Below are 24,917 nucleotides of genomic sequence, written 5' to 3'. Positions count from 1 at the left end.
AAGCATGAGCATTGGCAAATGAACTGCAGGAAGATCCACACCCTGAACCCTGCTGTACTGATTCTTTTGCTCAGATTTGCAGTGACATGAAACACAAGTGTGCAGTAATTCTTTTTTCAATACTGGCACTGGCCAGTCAGCGTTCTGAAATCACAACCAGGGATGCAGTGGAACGTAAACACACCCCAACCAATCATTTACCCCAACGTTCTATGAGGAGTAAAACTTCTTAAAATTAGGGCAAAATAAGTCTGGGAAGAACACCTCAAAGACGTAATTGCTTATGTGTCTTGTGACGTCATTTTTCCTATTGCTAATATATTATTTTACTAAATTTTGGCTTTATACTATTTTTATGAATTCTAATATTATTCATATGAATTAAGTTTGATTGTGAGTAGATACTATATCAATCATTCATTATAAAATCACTATATTTGAATACATATATTGAGGACAGCAGCTAATTAATGGGTTATAATTAATTTATCTTGTGGTAAAATGTGATCAAAGAAGCCTCTAGCTCTGACACTGGTGTCTGTGAGAATTATCTAGAATTCTGGAGTGACTCTGAATCAATCACAAGCAAACAAACACTAGCAGAGGCCGTAATTCCGGCCAGTCCTACATAAAACCAGTTGATTTAAGGTGAAACACTGTTCTAGTCCCAGGCTGAGTTGGTTTGGGATGATTCAGTCAGCTGTAAAGACACTAGACCACCATAAGCTTGAGATTTTACTGCCTGTGTTTAACCACTACATCCCTGGTTGCAGTAGTGGAAGAGAGTTTTGGCACCTTGGGCTATGCTGCAGAATCTTTCCATTTTCTCGCCAAAGTGGAAGATGGCATTCTTGTGCTTTAGTTTGTACCTAGCTCTCGTGTCCTCCTGTGCGCAGTAGCGTAGCTCAGGTCGAGACGAGCGAGGGGTTTGTGACTGCCTCCCGTCTCAGCACTGAGCATGCTCGCAGCAGCAAGGCTGTTTCCTTGGTTACCAAACTCTCCTCCACAGCTGTCTGCAGCTCTTGATATAAATTGTGCGTCGGCACTTGCTGATCCGGAGCGTCTGTGTATGTACATACTTGCGTGTGCAGCTGCAGCGCTGTACTGCATGGCTCAGATCCAGTGTAACGCACTTCACATGCTGTATTCTTTTACCTTCCTGTTCTTTGATTTTTGGTTTGAAAACGAGTGCCGGTGGATGAATAAGAGTCTGTCTTTCGTCTCACTTTAGACTGAACTGTGCGTCAAAAGTGGATGTGCACATCAACCAAAAGCAATCAAGCTCTCAGAGAAATCCAAAAGGACTTACTTTGTGTGATTTTTAGACTATTCCAAATGTTCTGAGTTTTCATGTATGATAAGATTAGCTAGGTTAATATGTGTATTATAATGTACATGGGTTCTCTGAGGGGTGGAATACTCTCACACCATACTGTAGTAGAAGCAGATTTGTCTTCTCTATTGAACTGTTGTATTATTTACTTGATCATGTGATTATATAGCCAGTATCAGTATGTAGATCCTGCTAGATTTGCTTTCAGAGCCTATGAAATGTTTACCTAATTAACACTATGTGGTTACTAGATTGGTTATCTTGCCATGCGTTCCTGTAGAAACGCCCTATGTTTTTATTTAGCCTCCTTTACTTTTCCTTCTGCGCGCCTACATGCCCACCCACTTGTCCTTCTGTGAACTTACACTAGCAGTTAAAAAGAATTGCACACAAAGAAGGGTGTGTTTATCCTGTTTGATGATTAAAAGGAAGAAAACCACAGTAAAGGAATGAATAGTAAGGTAAGGAAGGTATTCCAAGAGCTCGTGTGCAAAAATCATTACTCAAAATGGTTTTGGAGGCAGCGGTGCTTTCAAGGCAGAAGCCATGTAATTGGTTACCAGCCAACAGGTGGGGGCGAATGTGATTGGATAGCACACATAGGGCGGAGTTATGGTTTGCAAGTACGTGTTGCAAAAATATCAGCATTGGGTTTAGTTTAAATGGAGGATAATGTAAGTCTGTGCCTCTGAGGCAGATACTGAAGAAGTATATTTTGCACGCTCGATTTTTAAGATGGCTGCCTCTGAAAAAGCTGCAGCGTGACGTATAATAATGCTCTGCTTCCTCTAAGGCAGAAATGATGTACTATTCAAATTTGTCTTAGGCTCTGCCTCAGAAGAGAACATTACAGTGTAACATTCTGTAGCTCCTTCAGAGGCAGCAATCATAACGCAAATGTGCAGGGAAGTACTTCTTCAGAATCTGCCTCAGAGGAAGCAGAGCATTATAACATTCTGCAGCATCCTTAGAGGCAGCAAGTTACTTTATCCTCCTTTCAAGCAAAACAAAAGCTACAGTAAAAAAATAAATGACACATTAAACTTAAAAATCTGTTATTGGTTGTGGTTTTCATCGTGTTTGTTAACAGACAGCATAAACGTTAAAAAAAAGAAACTGCACATGAATTCTGTGATATACTATGTATATTGGCAGCTCTTTTTCACTGCGAGTGTAGGAGGGTTTAAACTGAGACGATGCTTCTACAATTTCCTTCAGGATCAATACTGTGTATCTTATCTCTTATCTTCCTCCGTTCGTCATTGTGAAGAAACAAGGTGTAAACACCCAGCAAATAAAACCCCGAGATGCCTTTACAACGTTACTGTAACCAATCTAGTCAACCCATGCTACTGTCTGATATTTATTTATTTTAGGTTTAGTTCTAATTAGGCATGTGATTTGGGGCCGTGCCGTTTGTAAGTGTTGTGTTTAGCTTAATACCTGGCAAAGATTAATTTTTATTTTATTTATTGGGTTATTTATTTAGCAGGTTGTTGATTTCTCCGAACTGAAGACAAATGTGGTTGAAGTAATAAAAATTAATTTTTTTCCTCACAAACAGTTGCTCATGCCGTGTTCCTGTTATAGGTCCCAGTTTGAATGTTATCATAAACTGTCTGAGATGATAAGTCACTTTCTTCCACTGAGATAATGACAGTCAGAGAGGCCCATTTCAAGACACAGGCTCAGCTTCTGTTTCCCATTTGCTGTGCTTTGGGAGTCCAAGGCTCCACTGCAGCACTAACAGGCTCAGCTAAAGCATTAGCGGATGAAAGAACCGGCGGAGCGGCCTGTTCCCCGGCTCAGGGGATGAGGCAGAATCTGCGTCCTCTTCAGAGTTCAACAGCCAGAGCTAATAGGCATCTAACTCCATTCATCCCTCCACCCCCGTCACTTCTCTCCCAGCTATGGTGAAGATTGCATTGCTTTCCTTGTGTTATTGCAAATTACCACCCCCCCCCCCCCACACACACACACACACACACACACACACATACTCTCGGCCACCTCCTCCTGCCTCAGTCAATCTCTGGTGGTCTCAGGCCACCTGGCGCTAAATTGTTGTAATCGTACTGGCCCCTATCACTTCTGTGCGTTAATTACCACACCCTTGTGCTCCTTCTTCTCTCAATTTGAACATCGCTCATTAATCATTTCATTTAGTTTAAGCTCATTAAAACAAATGGGGAATGAATTGCTGCAAATGGCTTCTTCAGAGGGCTCTCACAATCTAGACATATATTCATGCATTCCCCCAGTGTGCTGCTGAGTCGCCATGATTCGTGTGGAGGATTTGGTCCAAAGCGGTTTAGAATGCAGAGCAGAAAGGGGTTTGCTCAGGGCAGATGAGCACATTTTATTACATTCCAAAAATGATCATGACACATACAGTCATTTTGATGCATACCTAAGGGTCTCCACTACTTCCACTCAGTTGTCCACCTAATTAGATTTTCAACATTAATCATTGCAAAGCACTCCAGAGCTCATTTTGGATTCCAGTGAGGTCGCTGAATTTTGAGCAAGTGAGTAACCAGCTTTTTCGTGTTTGTCTGTGCAGATTTCCTGAGTGCTTTTGGATGCTAAAGCTACGTTTTTGTTCTCTCAGCTTCATCCCACACACACACTCAGAGACCTTTACACTCTCACTGAATTACAGTGCTTTCACGTACCTCGATGGTCTCAATGCTGTTTTTAACTTTAACCTTCATCTCCTGTATTTGTATTCTCCTTCTTTTCAACTGCTGTCCTTTCCCCTACCCAAGCTCTCTGTCTCTAACCTTCACTGGCCATTGCAGTTCTGTCATAAAACTTAATATCTCTCACACTTGCCAAATATGCAGTTTATATCCAAGCATATGCGCATTCCCTTGCTCTACGCCTTACATAATTGCCTCTTATGATTTATTGACCTTCTGTTTCACCTGCATTTGCTATCCTTAGTTAAGTCCTGTGAAGAAGTGCGGGCCTGTCTTTTGTTGGAAAATTGTTGAGACCAGCCTCGTGTCACTCCAGTGCAGAGGTCTTCAAATCCAGATCTTGGATCCTTGGTTCCAGGCCAGACACTACAGCTGCAACTAATGTAACTGACTGGCCAGGTATTGTGTCATACCAGCCAGCCATGTCTAAAATCCTGGCCTGGAACCTGTACCCAAAGTCTGGATTTGAGGACAGCTCTGATATAGTGGCTTCCAGAGTTCAGGTCATCCTGCAGTGACTCCAGTGCCAAGATTCCTCTGTATCACTCTGTCCAGTGGAGCAGATCCACTTCCACGGGGAACAGATGATGGCATCTTGCTAGAGTTAGGGTCCACTAAGTCTGCATACAACTAGTTCGCCCCCCTTCCACCGATGCCTTTTAAAATTGGTTCCCCACATTCACAGGTGCCATTGATACTTTTTGTACAATCTGTAATCCTTCCTCCTTCCCTGTCACTTGTGGCAGAGAGTCAGGTAGTGGAAACCCTCACCTTCTCTGTGTGTATATGGAATGGACTGGAGCTCTTATGGCTCTACAGGATCAGGGATGGTCATTACAGCACACTGTGTCCCACACAGCGGGCCTGGAAGCTTACACACTTTTTTCCAACTATCATATTCCGGGTCATACTCCAGCACATCAGGAGTGCAGACCTCCTGTCCGTCCTGCCACTTTCGACCTCCAAACATCAGCACACGACCACCTCCGGTCACTGTCAACCCATAGCAGAAGCGGTCATGCTGAAGAGGCTTCAGTCGAGTCCACTGGTCTTGCTCCGGATCATAGCGCTCGATGTCACAAAATGGTTCGTACAGCCCCAGGAAGGCATAGATCCGGTCCTTTATTGTTGCCATTTGGTGGCCAAATCTGGCAATGGACATGGCAGAGCGCCTTTCCCAAGCAACACGGTCAAGGGTGTTGAGAAATAGCACTTCCTTGCTACTCTGAGTCTGGCTGCCATGGATGCCACCAGAGATGTACACCCCTCTGCCAATGGTGGCACAAGCTTGTCCATGTACAGGATGTGGCAAAGACACTCCACTACGCCAGCATCCTGCCCTCATGTCGTACCTCTCCACTGAGGTCAGGGCAGGCTCTCCTCTTTGACCTCGACCTCCTATGGCATAAATCACTCCCCCAACCACACAGCAGGAGAACTGTGCTCTCTTCTGCAGCAGTGGTTCCACCTCCTCCCAAGACTCAAACCGAGGGTCGTATCGCCACACTTGGTCAGAGACCGTCATTACAGCTGTCTTCTCGTTCTCCACATCCACTTCCACCATCTCCCCTCCGAGCACATACAGGAAATTGCCTACCACACATACCCCTTGATACTGAAGCTTTGTTGGCATAGTAATGGACAGTGGATAGAACTTTCTGCTGCAATGATCATAGCTCTGGATCTGCGTCTGGGGCCGGTCTGCCTCTGCCCCTCCTCCTACCAGCAGTATTCTGTTGGTGGTAGCTCTCAAGTTTGTATGGACAGTCTGAAGTAGAGGCTGAAGGGGACCCTGCACATGGTAATGGAGGGCTTTCTGCACCAAGCTGTGAATAAAGGGAGTCTTTAAGGCTGGCTTCAGAGCACTCAAACGTATCAGCTCTTTAGGAGGCACAAGACTGAATCTGACCCGGCTGAGTAAGGAATTACTTTCCAGGGCAGGTAACGGGTTGTAACTCAGCCAGTCAAGAGCAAACTGAAGCAAAGTTGTCTCCTTCACTCCAGGCATCTCTTCCATTCCCAAGATCTCTTGCAAAGATTCGAAGTTGAGTTCCAGGAGCTCCGTTATGTTCCCGTTGATGCCAAGAAACCTAGCCATGTTTCTTGCAACAAAGCGGTTGGCAGCTGCAAGTGCCTCCATAAGGCCGTAACGGGCAGACACGTTGGCAAAAAAGCAGCAGTTTTCCAGGGATACGTGATCTAAGATGTACTCGGTACAAAGATCCACAGCTTGTGTAACCTGCAGGTAGCAAGCAGCTTCCAGTGTGTCCTCCAGAGTGAATGGGGACAGTGAGATCCATGAGGTATAGATGAAATCCAGCACTTGCTCCAGGCCAGGAGAAGACAGGGCTGGTAAAGTGACAGTGCAGGTCCCAGACTCCAGATTGTGCTCCTGGAACATTGACCAGAAGTAGTCGCTGGAGCAGGCTAACAAGGTGCGGTGAGCAGGGAACTTCTTGCCTTGAGCTTCCAGAATAACGTCACACATCCTATTTTCCAGCCGCAGCTTCTGGAACCGTGACAGCGTTGCCTCACCGTGAGACTTGCTGAACATCAGAAAGTAATTCATTGTGAAACGAGAGAGGTAGAAGGAGAGGAGATTGGGAGAAAGAAGTGCATAGAGAAGAGAGAAATTGGATGGAAGAGAGAGAGAGAAAGTCGAGAGACTCCCCTGTTCTTCTTGCCCAGTGCAGAATGAGCGAGAGAAGGTCACTTTTCAGGAGGGCAGCTGCTGGGATGTGTAGCTCATAGTTGATTGACGTACCAGTGGGAGGGCTGACCATCTCTTTTGCAACCAGTGGACAGCCCCTAAACACATCAACATAACAACCCTGGCAGGGAAGGGGCAACTATCCTGTATCCGCCCCTCTATTTTCCTAGGATAAGCATATCTCTACTCCCAGTACAAAAAAGGGAGGGGAGGGGGGCATCTGACCCCCCTCCTCTCTGCATCAGCACCCTCCAAACAGTGCCCTTTTCCTCAAGCCTGGCTGGGAGTTTCAGGGCTGGAGGGATGAGGGTATTGGTTTGCTCGAGATTGCCTGATGTGAACTCAGCCCTCAGTAAATAAAAGGGTTAGTCATCACCAGATTCCTGTCTGCCGCCACCAGCACCCATCTCTCAGCCCACATCACCACGCCGACAGGAATAGAAACACGGGGCATATCCAAAGAGGACTTGGCCACAGAGAGAGGCACAGCAGAAGGGGTGAGAGTGAAAATTGAGTGATAAAGTAAGTGTACGAAGGAATGCCAAGAAAGCTTGAAAGACGAAGGCCAGACAAACATCTGAAGGATGTGAATGGTCAAGGATGGGGTTAAGTAAACAAATAACAGTAGGTGTGGCTTATCAAGGGCAGCTCGCGGTGTGTTTACGCTGGGCTGATCATGGTTGTGCTGGCATTTGATTTATGTTCGGTGTGTGTATGTATGGATATTTCTGTCCCGGCAAGTGCACCAACCTCATGTATTTATCTCATCATCCTCCCCGAATAGCACTTGGCAAAGACAAGACAGGAATGGGACTCGATGTGGGGGGGTGTCAGAGCAGATTTTGAGAGAGCTGCTAGTGACATTCTCAAAGTGCTCCTAGTTACACCCGGCAGTGTAGGCTGTGATCCTCTGCATCCAAGCACTGGGGATTAACTTCAAACTCTGTCCCAGACTAGAGGATTCAAAATACAACACCTCCGCTCACTAATTGGTAACTTGAGTGTTGTAAAATTCACAACACCATAGTGAGCACTGCAAGCAGTAATAAACTGAAACATGTTTGCACTGATTGTGTCTCAGCATTACTGATTGGAAGGTTGCTAGCTTAATGCCAGTGCTGCCAGGTCCGGGTTCATCTTGCAGGATTGTTTCAGTTGTGGTTCGGGTCGTGAATGAGGGTGCCAGTATATTCCATGCGCTTGGACATCTTTTGCCCTTATTACCTCACATTTAAAGGGGGCCAGTGACCTTGCAGTTGGCATCAATCTCTTCAAAGGTTTGTTCACCATATTGTTGTGCTTTTGGAAGATCAGATTTGGAGCCTTGTCGGCAAAATTACAGCTACAGCTAGGTTCAAATAAGACATCCATTTTAAAGCAAGCAAACACAAATACTGCTATAGTAGAACATGCGTCAGTATTTTTTCTTTTTTTTGGGTGGGGGGTTGAATGCTCGGATATTAATAATAAACATTCAAATTCCATTAAAATGGACCAGTTTTAAAATGTAGTCAAGTTAAAATATCTAAATTATTAAGTTACTTCTGCATATCTAACTGCTGAACAGTTGACCAGTTGACGTGTAGATGTTGTGTAAATCTACAAATATACACTTCCAATGTGCACACTGAATGAAATCACTCCTCCAGTTTAAGGTGGAATTGGAAGTTTGCTGATATTCAAACTGATTATCAAGTAATTTTAGAAATGTTTATGTGATGCAACAAAGCACACATTCTTTATGCACTGAAGTAAATACCATTGGTGGAGTACTATCATATTTCTGCATATATTTTTATCATATTTCACACCTCTTATTTACTAGCAATGAATAAAATTATACTCGGTGCTAAGGTTCTTTTTATGAAAATCTATCTACAGCATGTAGTATTCTTCTCATCTCCTCGTATCCATTTCATTTAATGGGTAAATAAAACAGCTAAATATGTTTTTCTGTTTTTTTTCTGGAATGGAATAGGGCGGGTGTGTGTTCATGTCTGCTTTTGAGCCAGAACTGAAAGGCTAAAAATAATTTTGTCAACTTACTAAGGCAATCTGTAGACAGTAACCTTGTGGTAAGACGGACCACACTTATTAATGGTCAGTTATCTGAAGAACGAGAAAGATGCACATATTCATACTGAAGAGAGTGAGAGGTCTTTACTAATAGTGGGGTGTATGTGATGTATTCTGATAAGAATAAGACTGGTTAGATTGGATTTCTGAAAATAACGAGGAGATGCGTTATCTTTTCCTGCAGTGCATGGTGGGTAGTGAGGGTCTTATTAAAGGCTTTGTTGATTATCTGGGCCAGCTGCCCTTGCTCTTTGTTTGGGGTCACTCTCAGAGTCTCTAATCTATATGCATTCCTGTCTAGAGTTCTGGTGAATGTGACATTCCTCTCTAAATCCCACAGGACTGACAGATCTCGGGACATGTTCCACACTCTCATTAATCCCCTACGCCTTTTTAACAAACCATATGGTGCTTATATCATCTACTGTTTGAGTCCTGGCACCGTTTTACTTTGTGATTGATCTAAAGAATTGAGGTTATAAATGGAGGTAAGGAAAGACCCCCAGGGTGTTGGGATTTTGAAGCAACTAATAGAACTGGCTTATGAATCACTTTCACTCACTCATTGTTAGGAGTAGCACCACAAGGGGGCGAAGATTCTCACACACAGCATGCTCCATAAGAGGATGCTGTTTAGATGATTCACTTCAATGACAGTTGGTCGCCTAGTTTTTATATAGTCTTGCAAAATTGTGTACCCAGTCCTTTCCTTATTGCAAACATTGGTCAATCAATGCTAACCTGCGCTTCTTGTGAAAAAGAAAAAAAACACTATGAATATTATATATTATTATATTTATTGCTATAGGTTTTGTTTCATTGGTCGATTTGAATGTTTTTACACTATATGCTATGGCTTGGCATATCCAGAGTTAGTAGCTTTAGTGCATCAAGTGTACGATTATTTATATTATTATTATTATTATTAATTTACAACAAACAGATGTTTAAATTTGTTAGGTCATATCATTTATATCTGTAAATAAACACAACATATTTATACGAAGTCATGTTATTTAATGAGAAGGTTTCAGGTTTAAGAAAACATAAATCAGGCTTGGGATATAGTATTTTATTTACGTCCATAGTTTGAATGCTCTTTCATACATGGTGTGTTTTACCTTTAGCCCTTAATATTGACTCAAACTCACACTGCTTTAAGGGAAAACAGAAGTCTCAAATAAGAACACTTTTTCACAGGCTGTGCTGCTTGCGGCTGTGTACTAAGTATGTTTCGTTAATTTTTTTTGCAAATAACAAAATTAAAAGCTAATAAACTGGTGGCAAAATGTTTGAAATCCAGTTCAGTTTGTTCAAAGACAACACGCGAGCACTTCACCCACTTACACCAAGCATAAGAAATGACTTTATTACATTTCAACTCACACTTTCTCTGCAGCACACAATAGAGGCAAGAAAAGGCAAGAAATGGAGTGATTTAAAGGGGGAAAAGCCACAAAGCAAAGAAGGATAGACAAACAAAACTGTCACATTTGTTCAGGAAGAATGAGGTGAGACAACATTTGTGTTGCCAAGATGGGCACAGACCCCTTATCATGCTACTGTGGAATTCAGCGCGCTTGCATTAACAGCTGTGATTCAGCATCTATAAAAGGGATTCAAATATGTGACTCCACACAGGACAGCACTGGGACTCAAATTTCTGTGATGGCATTCGGGCTCAGGCAGGAAACATGAAGGAGTATAGGTTACAGGTTTCATTAAGCATCTTCAGGATGAGCTACACCAAACATCAGAGATCAGAGCCTGGTCCAAGGCGTCGCTGCTCGCTCGTCGTCTGTCTGTAGACAGTTTCAGTCTGTGGTTTGCTTCAGGACTGATGTGTATTGTGTGTATGTTGTGGATTTCCTGGGTTTTCGCCACAAGCCTGGAGTCACTGCAGGACAGTGCTGCTTGTATTTGTTTAGTGGGATTCTCCGTTGTAGTTCTGAGTTGTAAGGTCTGTGGTATTGTAGTGGAACCTTAAGTTGATGGAGATTGCAGAGAATTGGAGACTGAGGGTGTAGAGCTGGTAGAATCGTCCTGTTTGCAAGAAAAGAGGAGAACAGGTCCTTTTTAGTGATCTGTGATATCAGCTGAATTCAGAGATGTGTGTGTGAAAAACCAACAACACATTGAGCTTACAGATAATGAATGAATATTGTGTCAACATTAGCGTATCAGTATATTGGACAGATTCCTGTCTTAATCCATCTCTTGGGACACACTGAACATATTGGCTTTAAGGATGAAGTGAGCCACAAAAAATAAAAATAAAAATAAATAAAAACATTTTTGTGCAGGGACAGGGTAGTCGTAGTTATGGTTGAGGTCAGGGTGAGTATCCACGAAATGAATGGAAGTCTATGTAATGTCCCCATAAACAATGTGGACAAGAATGTGTGTGTGTGTTCCAAGTGTTGGCAAACTAAATGGAGTCATGGAGGGGCAATCACAGCACAGACGGATCGACTATACCCCACCAAGCGTGACTCTGTCACTGATATTAATAGACCGTGATTCAGCTTCACCCCCTTTAACACATGTCCAGCTCTCCTAGTATTAACTCTCATTACTGACCAGTTGGAGCTGCTGACCCCCAGTGGGCACAGGCAAAAACAACAAGCAGCTATTATACTGCACTGACACACTTAGAAAATAGGGTGTCCTTTATTCTGACCTTGCTCTGTGTGTGACAGACTGTATACACATTTCCTCACCAATAATAATAAAAATAATAATAATAATATAAAAAAAACAGAAAATAAGTAAGCATTAAAATTATATTCATAATAACAACAGTTTAAATGCTATTATGTAACAAATGAATGTATTACATACTATCTTTATATTTAACGTTATACAATTACCAGGTTCATTCTATGGAGATATATATAATGTGTGTGTGACATAAAATTAATAATAAAAAAATAGTTTTAAATTGTCATTTATTACAGTAAAGGCTACTTAAGTGAGTGTGTGCCTTGTTTTTCAGCTGATAACAGGTTTTATTCTTTAATGTAATAAACAATGATAACTGGAATGTGCAGTTCCTGCAAAAACTGAGTGTGTGTTGCTGCGGCTCCAAAACATTAACGCCGACTGTTTCACAGTCACACGCTTCAAACACAGAATTAGAAAAGCAGAGGCACATTATACAGGCGCAAGGTCTACGATCCTGCAAAGTTTGGGGATTCTAGATTTATTGCTCTAAGAGTTAAAGCTGCTGTATCCAAGGAGATTACTAAGGTATGTATGTTATTTTATGTCAACGGTACTAAAAACAACAGCAATTGTTGGTATTGTAATGACAATGTTATGATATTATGACTATATTTATTCCATTATATTAATTACACAAACAAGACATAATTAAGGGTTTTTGTAGAGTGTACCTGTGTGTGAGAGTGTGTGTTTAGTCTTTGGTGACCCATCTAAGCTCGTTCTTGACGTTCTGGATCTCTGAGAGGTTGACAGCTGGACCGGGCAGTTTCACAGCACCGGGCAGGGGTTTCTTCTCCTCAGGGGACACTGCCGGTGCCTGCTTGGTCAAATATATAAAATTTTGATTTTGGTCATCATTGCTACGGACATAGAAACAGATTTGGTGAGGTTTAATAATCTGTTCAGTTCAGTAGGATGTAGGTTATGTGATTGTGTAAGTGTGTTGGATGGGATTAAATTCCCGACCTCCTCTGAGTCCACTGTCTCCTCTCTCCTCTTCACAGGATGCCCCGCCCCCGGACGCAGAGCTCCCATCGGAATATTGAGGTTGGCCTTTAAGACAGACATGGACAAGTGCCAATGAGACGGTCTTCACCACAGCAGCAACATTCATACAGAGATCAAGCTTAGACCAACAACACAAAACCACAGCTAACGGACTACATCTGGAAGGTCAATCAGGGAGCAGCAAGCTTTGGATTAAGGCTATGTTTAATTTAACATGCAAAGCCTTCAGTTCAGCTCCTAAAGGCCTAGCCAATAGTGGAGCTAAATTGGCTCTGTGTTCACAGATGTCACAGGAGACAAACGCTTTTGGAAAACACATAAACCCCAAACAAACAGTCTCCACCTGGATCGTCAGTCAGGGAGCAACAGACTAGCCTAACTAGCCTAGTGCAGTTGTATTAAAAGGAGCAATCCATCATTTTTACCATCAAAAACTATTCAGCAATATAGACATGCAAGTGACTGTTTTTGTTTTTACATATTTTATTTACACTGACATTAGATAAGGAATCAAACTGCTTAGTCCATGAATGAATCAGTTTATGCTCCACAGAGCGGGTCCCCCACATGGGGTCAGCCATGTATGAAACAAGTCTATTACAGAATCTGTAAAATATAACCTGGCCACAAGGTGCCAGTGTGTAAAGTGTTTCATAACATGTAAAAGAATCATTGGAGAAAATAGCGTATTGCTCTTTTAACAGCTGCTGTAGTGGTGCATTGTGAGCCTTTAGAAAAAGATCCCTCAGCTCCACACACCGGCCTTCTTTCATCCTCCTGGAGATCAAGACTTTCCACAAACAGCAAAGCACTTCTATGAAAATGAGCAGTCAGATGCACAGAGCACTAAGAGTCAGGCTTTTTATCGCTACATAAAGGGTCCTGCAGAAGGCTGTTGGTATTGCCTTTTTCTTTCTTTCTTTGGTAGAGACATGTTTAGTAGATGTTCTAAGTGAAAATGCTACCAGATCCTCAACCGAGAACACAATTAGAATATGCCACTTTTATGCAAAGCCCAGTTTCTATTCTGTTTCAACCAACTTTATCATCCAGCATCGGCACCTGACTTCACTAAGGTTAAAGTGGCTGATAGTGCAGCACATCTTACTGAACCTCTTGATTTCAGAAGTGTCAGATATGTTCCATGATGTCTACTAAGATATCTTAATTTGGCTGAATTGTAAAGCATCATTGAACCCTTCCTTAGCCGCGAAGGCAATCCCAGGATGCAACGCCAGAACAACTTCTGTCCATTTCGCTCTTCTCTCCGAGCAAAAACAGGAAGCTTAGAATCCACCGCGCTGAAACGCTGAGGCGAAACTAGCCGTTGAGGTGAGTAAACACCGGTTGCGCGCGGTGGGCGGGAACAAGCCGTGACGCAATCGCTAATCTGCCTCATAAGGATAGACGACCGTTAGAACGCTTTCTACTTAACGCTTTCTACTTGTCTACGTAGTCAGTGCTGATCTAGGCAGCTCACTAGGTTTTGGGACAGACCCACTAATGTGTCCTGGCTCTTTGATTTGTTTCTGATGTACAAAACCTTACATCTCTGACAATGAGAAACCATAAGCTTCTGAAAACCTAAGCAGTGGCAGTGTATACTTGGCTGTGTGCTTGTAGATGCCACAGGCGGACTAACCTCGTTTAACACTTCGTTTCCAACTAAAATTTAACACTGAAACAAGAGTATTACTACAGCATCAGCTCTGAAAACAGCATGCGTGGCCAATCTGTTGAATTAAGAACCTGAAAATGTACTCAGTGCAAAAGGGCACTTAGAAAAATGCTGGTACAAGCTTTTCTAACGATTCTATCCATTATGTCTTTTCTCTGTAATTGGTTTGATGCTTTTTAACTTGCATTTTCTATCTATTCACATGTAACCCCTAGACATTCCAGGTTTGCTGACTGGTGATAACTAAAGCAAGAAAAAAAGTCCTGTCAAAAGTGTGGACTCTAAACTCGACATAAAGTCTGTGTCTGTCAGTGGAAGAGGAGATATCGAATAAGGATTTGTATTTGATAAGAAGTTATGTATCTTTTGTATTATCTTGTTTTTCAGAAGCTACCTTTGCAAATTTATCTTCGCCCAATATCAAAACACAGGGAAAAAGCAACTAAAATACAAACTCTGACTTGTCCATAGAGAAAGAGAATGTAAATTAAATGTAAAATAACTATCCGCTTATCCTGTTATGAAATTAAATACATACATGATAATATTTGCATAGCAGCAAAATAAAAGTAAAACCTGGGACTGGATTCACAAAAGCTTTCATAAGAAAAACCTTAAGATGCATTAGAAAAATTTGATTCGAATATATAAAACTCAAATATACTTTCAAATAGGATATTCTCAAATATTCTAACAATTTTTTCCATTGTTTTCTTCTTCATTGTTTTCTGAAGGCAGCTTTTTGTAATGTAGCTTTTATGCTGTGCGTCATAAACTGAACAATGTAAATAACGGTTAATCTGAATTAAAAAGGTCATAATATAATAATTTTAATTTGGATTCAACTTTATTTGCTTTGTTCTGTTAAATCGAAAACGAATTGTTCTTAAGGGAGATGTTTTTTTGTTTTGTTTTGTTTTTTGTTTTTTTGTTGTTGTTTTTTTTAAACTGAAGAGTTTTGAAGAATAACATCAGAAGAAGAGCACATCTAACAAGACTTCCTTCCTTGTAACACGTGTGTATCCAGCCCCTGTATTTCTACGGGTTAAATGTGTTGTTATCCCTGATGCTCCTCTGATTGACCTCCAGCTCCTGGTTTATGTCCCAGTTTGCTGCTGTTGAGCTTCGTAACGACTGGACCTCACACTCTCAGCTTCGAAACGTACCGATCACACTAACAACAGTGAAACTGCTCAGAGGTCCCCGGCCTCTCTGCCTGACTGTGCTTTAGTGACCATCCGCTCTTCCTCTCTGTGCGCATGGCTGGTCCTCCTCCCAGTCCATGCCCCTGTAACCGGACAGGATGTCTCCACAGAGTACGCTGGGCTGGGCTTTTTATAGATTATTCTGTATATGGAGAGTTTTTATGGAAAGAGTAAAGGCGTCTATTTTTGGCTGCGGTGTTTAATGTTTGTATGTGAGCTGTTCTATCTGTGCTGTGCTGAAGTCTAATAAGAACACTATAGCTCCTAATTCTCTCACTCTTTATCTCTGTCTCTCTCTCTCTCTCTCCCTCTCATTCTAGTCCTTCTCTCCCATTCTACTTTTTTCTTACTTTCTACCACTCGTTTTATCTTCTCTTTCTTTCAGTTTATATTATCCTCTTTCTTTTCTGTCTTGCTCTTTGTTCCTTTTTATCTCCCACTCTTTCAGCTTCCTTCAGTCCCTCTGTCTCCTATCCCCTCCTTCCCTGTCACTCTGAATCTCCTTTGTTTTTTGCCCATCATATCTTTCCTGCCTATGTCATTGTTTTCTGCTTTACTATTTGTTTCCTCTTAATGTCTCTCTATCTTTCTATCTTATTTGCCATTTGTTTTTCTTTTAATTCTCTCTGTTTCTCCTCTTCCTTCGCTCTCTCTCTCTCTCTCTCTCTATTTTTCTATGTTCTGTCCTTCTCTCAGTTCTGCACAGTGGTGGGCAGTAGTGAATCAGTGGTCAGTTCTCAGAGGAACTTTAACTACAGTGTGCGTGACTGTTTATTTTTATACGCAGTGTGTTTATCAGAATGTTTGAGGCAGTGGAGAGATTTGCAGTTAGAGTATATATATAAATAAATATTAAAACAGACCGAAAAAGCATGGGCACCACTCTGTATGTATTTTCTGTACATCATTGGGCTTGATGTGAATTGTGAAACACTACTGTAATGCCATGTGCATTTGAAATGTGTTTTTACGGTAATAACTCCATGTCCACAATGGAACTTTCTTTTCTGATTAAATTATTAAAAAGTAGATGTGTCTTTGGGTTTCTTTGGTGAATAACGCATGAGGAGGAGTAAATCTGCAGGCTGTTTACACTGAGTGTACAAGAGTGTCTGCATTAAAAAATCAATCAAAATATATTTTACACAAAGTAAGTATATATATACACAAAAATATGAAAACAAAATTATTTTTTTTATTTATTATTATTATTATTTATTATTATTATTATTATTATTATAAAATTATTAGAATGGCAGGGTCAGAAGGGGGCGGGGTATTCCATTAGTGAAACTCCATTAAAGAAACATTCTATGGAATTCTAACAGTCTACTGTAAGTATTCACACTAATAAACTTGAATAGAATGAATTGTATAAAATAATGAGGACACGGACACACACACACACACACAGTGCTCACCTGCAGGGCTTTGACATTCGTTGATGGCTGTTTAGACATTGCTCAGAATCACGTCCACAATGTCGCTGCAAATAAAACAAAAAGTGCGCATTGAGCGGTCAGAGCGTAAACGTGTGTTACTCTCTGTAAGTGTGTAAAAGTTAGGCCATTGTCCACTTGTAGCTTTCAGGTGCTGGGGTATAGTCTTTCCGTTGCTATGCAACTCTTAAAGTGAAGAGGCAGAGAGGGACGGGACTACCTGAATCATTCATATACATAATAAATAGGGTTTAGGACACACACACACACACACATTAACGTTTGGAGTCACATAAACCACTTAAAAACACTAAGGATTTGAACGAGGTCCATCCTTGTAATTTTTATTCTTGAAAATATCTACATATTGAAGTAGAAGCCTGGGGTTCAAGGGGTTCAGATTTGTTCTTATTTGGTTCAGTTATAACATATAAATTATATGAAAATATTATGAACTAGACAATAAAAGTATTTTATTCTGGAATTTCTCATCAATGTATATTTCTGTGCATAAATTAAGGTGCCATATTAAATGTTTTGCAGAGACTATAGGGTTATAAATCAAAGATTTTGGCTATATAGTGTAGGGTAAACACATCCTCTAGTGAACAAATATGTCGCTGTAGATTTTAATGCACAATGTGTTTCAATAAAAACCTAATATGTGGTGTATATTTATGATTATAAGTGCTAAACTCAACCCAAATATAAGAACTGCACAGTACAACCTGCAGAAAAATGCCATTTTCCTTGTAGAAATTTTGTTACAGGGGACTAATCACTTTTTCAAGGCATGTGCACATTTCCTTGGAGATCTGAAGTGTCCTTGCACTGCTTTATACATAGATCGCCTGCACTTTAGAATTGTTCCGCCCCCTTTTCTGAGTGTCTCCAATCACAGCACTGGACCCACGTCTATGTGATTGTATAAAGACGAAGTTAAATGGAGCAAAACAAATACAAGGAGTGCTGACAAATATGAAATATGAAGGAAATGAGAGCAGATAAGAAGGAGAACCAAGCAAAGAAGGCTAAAATGCAGAGCTTCTGCTCCTCACTCCTCACTCCTGGGCTCTCGCTCTGAACTGAGTTGTGGCTCATTCTCATTTAAAGGAACAGGCGCTGAAACTGGCCGTTCTGCACAAGGCATGTCACAGGTGTTTCATTAAGACCCCAGACCTGTATTTACTTGTAGAAATAGGTAGAGTATGTCCCTATTTACTTAAACATATTTTCAGTGGGAAAAAAAAAAACAAAACAGGTTCAAAATGCTGTATAAATGTATAACTACATCTAAATTGGTTTTGTTGTTACTAAAAACAATGGTTTCATTTTGAGTGGCATGAATGTGCACATATATCTCTCTTTATTTCTCTTTAGAGTCTCCCTCACACAGCAACCTGATACAGCCTGCCATTTCCGTGGAACTCGGGATGAGAGACACAGTGTAATAATAATGGCTGCCTTCATAGAAGGATGAGATGTGGAGATTAAATATGGTCATTTTCATAACCTAAATATGGATGCACCAGGAAATACACTGTTTACGCCATCTATGTCTGGACATGGAAATGAGCTTGTGAAAACATCTCTAGCAACTTAGTAGAAAATTTCCTGGGATGTATGCTTAGTGCTAAGGTATATAGAATATAGTATATATATAAACATGGAACATGAAATTGCTTGTAACTCACACAACCACTCACTCCTTCACATTTAACAAATGCTCCAGAAACTAGCACTATTTCAAACTTTGCATCAATGCTACAATATCTTTTCTCTTGTAGAACATCCAGACGGACCAAGTTGTTTTGGCCAGGGTATGTAAACATTTGCACACGATATTTAATACAGTAAAAACTGTATGTATTTCATTGCTGTCCCGTTTTACTCAGACAAATACTGAGGGGCCAGGCCGAGCTCACAGTGAGGAGAGCTACAGTAGCAGATTGCTAGCGGCCTTAGCGACCGTAACTGGGTTGTTGTTTATATCAACAGTGGGGCTCCGGGACTTAAAGTGGTGTACAGCTTGGGCCCTGAGCACCGCTATATTTATCTCTACAAAGAGAGAGAGAGAGAAAGAGCAGCTGCCCTGCAAACACATGTTCCCCCTCCCACTTCCAACATTTTTGCACTCTCATATACACAGCCAACTTTACAATCGGTATTTTCAATAACATAAAATCAATCGTGAATATTAAATATATAAATTGCTGTTTAATGTATTATAGATATTTTCAGACTAGGGTCTCTACCATTAGTCATCACACAAGTGTTCGATTTCTTTTATATAATTGTCCTAAAAGATGTAGATCAAACACTGTAGCTCTAAACACTGTATCAGATGTATTTTGATATTAGCAAGACCATCTGCCCAAGAAATAATAGCTTTTAGCATAATGGATAGTCCTAAATCTGTCAAGTAGTTTTTGTTCCAGACTGTAAAGAATTTAACGGCCGGTCTTGTCTGCTGTATTGTATTCAATTATTTTCTGGCTAAACGTTTTTGGGTTGTTGTTTTTTTTCTGTGTAGCTCCCTGGTCAGAGCTGACAAAAGACCTGCCCAGACACTTCGACTAGTTCAAAAAGTGATGCTGTTCTGCTCAAATGTTATTCTTCAGAGTCTGATCAAGTAAGTGCTTAAATATTATCTAACACGTCCACAGATGAATCCAATCCAAACTTATAACAAATCTATCCTGAATTAGCACACACACATTGTGTGATATGATGTTTAACCCCTCTGTGACACACACACACACTAGTGTGTGCTCAGATGCACCTGTGAGGTCATGTGAGGTCACTGTCCCTGCCTGTCTAAGTGATCAAACCAGGATCCCAAGCTGCATTTCCAACTTTTAGGCCACGGCTGCTCCTTCAGGCCATGAATGTTTTTGCCTCAACATCAGCCGATACACCAGGTTTCAGTACTGACATTTGTACACGAAAAACGTATCACCCCCTGAACCAAAAAATGTTCTTATATTTGTAATTATGATTATTATGTGGACATTTTATAAACATTGGGTCAAGTAAATGCTGATCTTAAGTATTAATACGCTCTATTTTTTACCATCCATACCACCGTAAACTTTGAAATTTGAAATTCAGTCTTGATGGCAATACTGCTTTCTGACTAATGTGCTGTGTACGCCTGAAAGAACCTGATAGTACAAACCTGCACTGTTATCATGCAAAGCAGTGTGGTGCTCTGGCCTCAGGGCCATGTTTAGATGCTTGTGTGTTCTCTCTTTCCTTACACCACAAAAACTCTACTGCTAGCAGCGGCACTGGCACTGCTGAAACCTTCTACTGAATGTTAAACAAATGTTATACCCTCTAAACTGACCTGCCTTTCTGACTGTACCCAGTCTGTAGGCCCAAAGGCTGCAAGGCCCATAAACTCCACACTCAGGGCAAGTAACAATCAAGTTTTCACTTGATTGAAAACGCTCAGCTTAGCCATATATTTATGTGATTATCGTGATATCGCCATGGCTATGATTAAGATATGAGAAATGCTAGTAATACATTATTGCGATACCATTTTCACTTATCAATATACACTTTAACATCATTTGAAAAACCTTTACACTGTGAATATTTAAAGATATATGGACCTATCAAAATGGGCCAGGGCCAGTTAGCATTATAGTCCATGCTGTTGCAGAATGCATTCACAGATCTGAATTTTTGTATTTTGAGTTCAAACTGAATACTCAAATTCAATAATGAATTGTGCATTCACTTTTGTTGATACTATGCATTGATGTTATATTTACACAAACATTTGAAAGCTTTATGAGTATCTTTATTTCATAAAAGTTATTTCCCGAAGTGGGGCACGGTGGTGCAGCAGCTAGTGTCGCAGTCACACAGCTCCAGGGACCTGGAGGTTGTGGGTTCGAGTCCCACTCTGGGTGACTGTCTGTGAGGAGTGTGATGTGTTCTTTCTGTGTCTGCGCAGGTTTTCTCCGGGTGACTGTCTGTGAGGAGTGTGGTGTGTTCTTTCTGTGTCTGCGCGGGTTTCCTCTGGGTGACTGTCTGTGAGGAGTGTGGTGTGTTCTCCCTGTGTCTGTGTGGCTTTCCTCCGGGTGACTGTCTGTGAGGAGTGTGGTGTGTTCTCCCTGTGTCTGCGTGGGTTTCCTCCGGGTGACTGTCTGTGAGGAGTGTGGTGTGTTCTCCCTGTGTTCGCGTGGGTTTCCTCCGGGTGCTCTAGTTTCCGCCCACGGTCCAAAAACACACGTTGGTAGGTGGATTGGTGACTCGATAGTGTCCGTAGGTGTGAGTGTGTGAGTGAATGTGTGTGTGTCTGTGTTGCCCTTTGAAGGACTGGCGCCCCCTCCAGGGTGTATTCCTGCCTTGCGCCCAATGATTCCAGGTAGGCTCTGGACCCCCCGCGACCCTCAACTGGACAAGCACTTACAGATAATGAATGAATGAATTTCCCAAAGTAGATGGAACATGTTTGGTGCGATTAAGTATCAGTGGTGTCAAAATGTCATTTATCTGCCTTTGTGCACAGTAAGAAGGTACTTACTTCCATGATCACACTCACTACCAAGCGAGAAAGATGGCAGAACTCAAACATAATAATGAGAAACAGCACTTTGTTCTCACAGCCTTCAGCCACCTGTCAGTCATTTTGTCAGGGCGGAGCTACAGTGTGATAAGAGACTTCAGAAACCTGGTGCCTGATAAGTTTAAAAAGCTAGTTCTTTCTTTAAAAAGTGTTCTTTCGCAAGCTAAGGATCATTAGGTTTTCAGAGGTTAAAGTTTTCAGCACAGCAGTGACTATTAAAAATATGAGCTGACTTTAAGGAGTAGCTAGGGTTATATTTATGTATATTTATAGACATTACTCTTTGGAGCTACAATGTTTTGGTACAGCAGTGACAATAAATATATGAGAGAACTTTTTTGACCTTAAGGTGCTGCTAGGGCCAAATTCCCTGATTATTTATAAGCACCAGTTGGCTCTTAATGTGACAGAACTCCAGACGTCCAAAAACTGTGATATGTTATACTATATGAAAACAAATGTGACCCGGCACATACCCAAAAGCTTTCAACAGTTATGGACGCATACATTCATCATAAACCATCACATAACATAACACAGCCATCCATCTTCTCTTGTTCTTACATGTCTTACCTACTGCTGGAGCTGTCCAACGTTGTTTTCCTCCGTGTTAACGCCAAACCAGGTGCAGACGTCCCTCTTCTCTTCGTCCCTCTCTCCACCCTTTCGTTCCCTCTCGTTCCCTCTCTTTCTTCCTTTCTCTGTCCTTAATGGGCCAGTCTGGTCCTGTGTTGTCCAGGGTTGCTTTTCAATGGACTCTCTCTCTCTCTCTTTCTGTGTCTCTCCTTCACTCTCTAGGTTGTGGAGTGGCAAAGGGATTCCTCTCATATCTGGGATTTGTTCTCACTATAAATAGCAGTGTGATACACACTGCTTTCTATCCACACTGACCACACACTCATCACAGACACTTCTTTATACACACGCTCTGTAAAACTCTCACACACTAATATATAAAGTTAAGGCCTACTCCCAATTTACATAGGATTCATATACATCCGACTGTCTCCTTTTAGAAAGCAGAATATAAAGTGAAATGTTCTTGATGTATTATTGAATATTTTACCTTATACTTCATACTGTTGGCTGAGCATTAATCAGAGAGCACAGATCAGTCAAAACAGCTGTTAAGTGAAAGAAAATATATATTTCACAGAATTTGACTTCAGTTCTTTTTGCTTACATTCAGTTTTTTCAGGTCTAAGCTCAGCCTTAGACGCTGGTTGCATTTTCAGCCAATCCCAAACAGTTTCAGTGTTGGTGAGGTGCGAACTGTTTGTAGTTCTGGGAACACAAGCCACATCTTTGTTTGGTTTGCAAATTATTTTGTCTATTTCCTTTTCTCAGTGACAGCTAATTGCCAGTTACATACCTTTTCAGACTCACAGCTGAGGTGTTTTCTCAGAATAGAGGTATGGAAAAATACCACTCTTTTCTGATGCACAAGAAGCTTGATTTTTACCTGATGCCAAGATTAATTTTTTTAAATACAGTTTATCTGATGGTTACAGTTTGTGTGGTCTGTTAGGTCATGCAAATAATGTCTATGGAATATGTCTATGCCTTGTTAAATATTTGTTTTATATATATATATATATTATTATTATATTATTAACAATATTATATATTATTATGTTATATACAGGTGGATGTTCGCGTCTCTAAGGTGCCAGGTGCCCAGTTTCTTCTAAAATGTGAATATCATTAAATACTTTAACTGGATTTCAAATATAGGAGCAGGAGATATTTGCATACTACAGTATACACATCCATAAACAAAGTGTACTACTGGAACAGCCTGGCTTCACTCTGTCATGTACATAGACAATTGCTTCAGTCCCTCTTTTAGACTCATTCATATTTTCCCATGAAGAAACTCATTACTAATGCCAGTAATGCCCTCCTCAAGCTTGTGACACCTACAATGCTTTGATAACAAAAGGCCACACACACACACCAATAACCTGAGAGCCAAATTCCCAGTGCTACACAACAGTGTCTTCAAGCATGAATTACAGGTGGTAAACATAAAATTAAATTAGCAATCTTTTTTTTTTAATTGCAACCGGGCTTATAAATACACTCCAAGAATATATTTAGCACACTGTAACCTAGATCAAAATGACCTCAGTGTACATGCTGATGAGGAAAATGGAGCAATGTCTTATACACTAATAAACTTCATTCCAAATCCAACTGGGAATTTCGAAAAGCTAATGATAATAAGCGCACGAAATGCATATTTGGATTTTGAGAAGCCATAGAAACGCTAGCCCATTAAGTTTACCTGCTGTGATGTCAAAACAAGGTCCACACTACCTTCCTCGCCTTAGTAACACACAACACCACACCCTGTCTGGCCTCTTTCAGGTCCTCTCCTGCTCCCCAGCCTAAAAGAAGCTCAGTAAAGCTGGCTCCTTATTAAGATCCTGACCCAATTTAAGATCTGGTGTGCAGAGCTTAAATTGCCCAGGGAACATTCTGATTGGCTCATGGTTTGAAATGACATCCCATTCCCAGTGGCACCAGTACTGCCAGTCTACAGCACTCTCAGGCCTTTCACTGGGCTGGTTTTAGCTGAGCCTACAATTAGAACAAACAAATCTTGCTTCACTTGTTATGCCCAATGTCAAGTCTATCCAATAGAAGATGAGAAAAGAGATGGTCCAGGTTTAAATAAGAAGCAAAAGCAGCTGAATTGTTTACAGTGGTGGTGAGAGGAACCAGATGTCTGAAGCAAATTTTTAACAGTTGTCACCATCAATGCATAGGAATGAGAGAATTAGAGAGGGTACATGTTTCACAAGGCAACATTTCACAGCAAAGCATTTAGATATAAGTTATTGAATTCTGCAGACAATTTGGAAACTTTTTGAGGTATTAAAAACCATAGATATATGGCAATAATTAATAATAATTTTGGTGAGAACAGATAGTTATAGGAAGTAGTTTACACAATTCATAACACACTCGTTGGTATAGGGCCCTGCTGAAGTGCCTTACCTGAGTGAAGACTGTGTACACTGTTGAGCGCTCTCTGTCAGACCTTCGCAGTTAATGGGCTGTCTGGGTATTGCCATAAATGTGGCATCTCTATGCAAATCCACACCAAAAAGCTCCACCCTTAACTAGCACATAACACACTTCCTCCTTGACTGGCCACTTCACAGCACCCACATGGAGGATCAGCCTCCTGTCTGTCCATCATGATCTCACCGGCTGGCCAACGTGCCTGGCACCAACCTGGCCGTCTAAAAGCACAGCCATCCAAATGAGATGGACAGAGGAGGCCTAACTCTAGCCCTTCACAGACACACCGACTCTGTGACCTTACTTAAGACACCAGCCTCCTTTCAGCTCTTTAATTGCAGTCTGTCTGGAAGACCTGTCTTAGATAATGACCCTTTGCATGATGTCCACTTGCCTGATGAGTAGCTGTCCACTTATTTTCTTTCTGCCT

The 24,917-nt window shown here is 41.2% G+C and overlaps 3 protein-coding genes across 8 annotated transcripts in view; 1 reads left to right on the top strand and 2 right to left on the bottom strand.

The window, feature by feature from the left end:
* Nucleotides 1-13,649, top strand: part of cnksr2a (connector enhancer of kinase suppressor of Ras 2a) — a 118,447-nt gene extending 104,798 nt beyond the window's left edge. For all 4 annotated transcript variants that reach the window (XM_066665907.1, XM_066665735.1, XM_066665818.1 and 1 more), the window contains one exon: nt 12,550-13,649. In XM_066665907.1, coding sequence (XP_066522004.1) covers nt 12,550-12,591 — 42 coding nt within the window. In that variant the 3' untranslated portion in view covers nt 12,592-13,649. The remainder of the gene's footprint in view (nt 1-12,549) is intronic.
* LOC136665511 (kelch-like protein 34) lies at nt 4,420-6,876 on the bottom strand. The gene is made up of 2 exons (XM_066643122.1): nt 6,706-6,876; nt 4,420-6,608 (listed from the first exon to the last, which is right to left on the bottom strand). The coding sequence occupies exons 1-2, from the start codon at nt 6,816-6,818 to the stop codon at nt 4,841-4,843; spliced, it is 1,881 nt and encodes a 626-aa protein (XP_066499219.1). The 5' UTR covers nt 6,819-6,876; the 3' UTR covers nt 4,420-4,840.
* smpx (small muscle protein X-linked) lies at nt 9,804-24,534 on the bottom strand. Of its 3 annotated transcripts, none has more exons than XM_066666203.1 (6): nt 24,461-24,534; nt 22,031-22,251; nt 16,858-16,922; nt 12,512-12,598; nt 12,217-12,362; nt 9,808-10,864 (listed from the first exon to the last, which is right to left on the bottom strand). In XM_066666203.1, the coding sequence occupies exons 3-5, from the start codon at nt 16,894-16,896 to the stop codon at nt 12,237-12,239; spliced, it is 252 nt and encodes an 83-aa protein (XP_066522300.1). In that variant the 5' UTR covers nt 16,897-16,922; nt 22,031-22,251; nt 24,461-24,534; the 3' UTR covers nt 9,808-10,864; nt 12,217-12,236. The 3 variants fall into 3 exon arrangements, with proteins under 3 accessions (XP_066522218.1, XP_066522300.1, XP_066522382.1); XM_066666285.1 differs by lacking the exon at nt 24,461-24,534 and adding an exon at nt 23,745-24,033; XM_066666121.1 differs by lacking the exons at nt 16,858-16,922; nt 22,031-22,251; nt 24,461-24,534 and adding an exon at nt 13,662-14,296 and having other exon boundaries at nt 9,804-10,864.
* Nucleotides 24,535-24,917: the final 383 nt, after the last annotated feature.

Source organism: Hoplias malabaricus, chromosome 1 (genome assembly GCF_029633855.1).
Source record: "Hoplias malabaricus isolate fHopMal1 chromosome 1, fHopMal1.hap1, whole genome shotgun sequence".
Taxonomy (NCBI): domain Eukaryota; kingdom Metazoa; phylum Chordata; class Actinopteri; order Characiformes; family Erythrinidae; genus Hoplias; species Hoplias malabaricus.
Note: the sequence above shows the minus strand (reverse complement) of the source record. Positions and strands in the feature narration are given on the sequence as shown.

What these genes read in the sequence shown, in the direction of transcription:
- smpx (XM_066666121.1), bottom strand. Translation starts at nt 13,952, where the DNA reads ATGAGGCAGATTAGCGATTGCGTCACGGCTTGTTCCCGCCCACCGCGC. An exon ending in TTCTGAAATCAAGAGGTTCA is followed by an intron (nt 12,599 to 13,661) that starts GTAAGATGTGCT and finishes TCTGTCTTAAAG; the next exon opens with GCCAACCTCAATATTCCGAT. An exon ending in AGACAGTGGACTCAGAGGAG is followed by an intron (nt 12,363 to 12,511) that starts GTCGGGAATTTA and finishes TTGACCAAGCAG; the next exon opens with GCACCGGCAGTGTCCCCTGA.
- LOC136665511 (XM_066643122.1), bottom strand. Translation starts at nt 6,818, where the DNA reads ATGGTCAGCCCTCCCACTGGTACGTCAATCAACTATGAGCTACACATC. An exon ending in CACTGGGCAAGAAGAACAGG is followed by an intron (nt 6,609 to 6,705) that starts GGAGTCTCTCGA and finishes CCTCTCTCGTTT; the next exon opens with CACAATGAATTACTTTCTGA.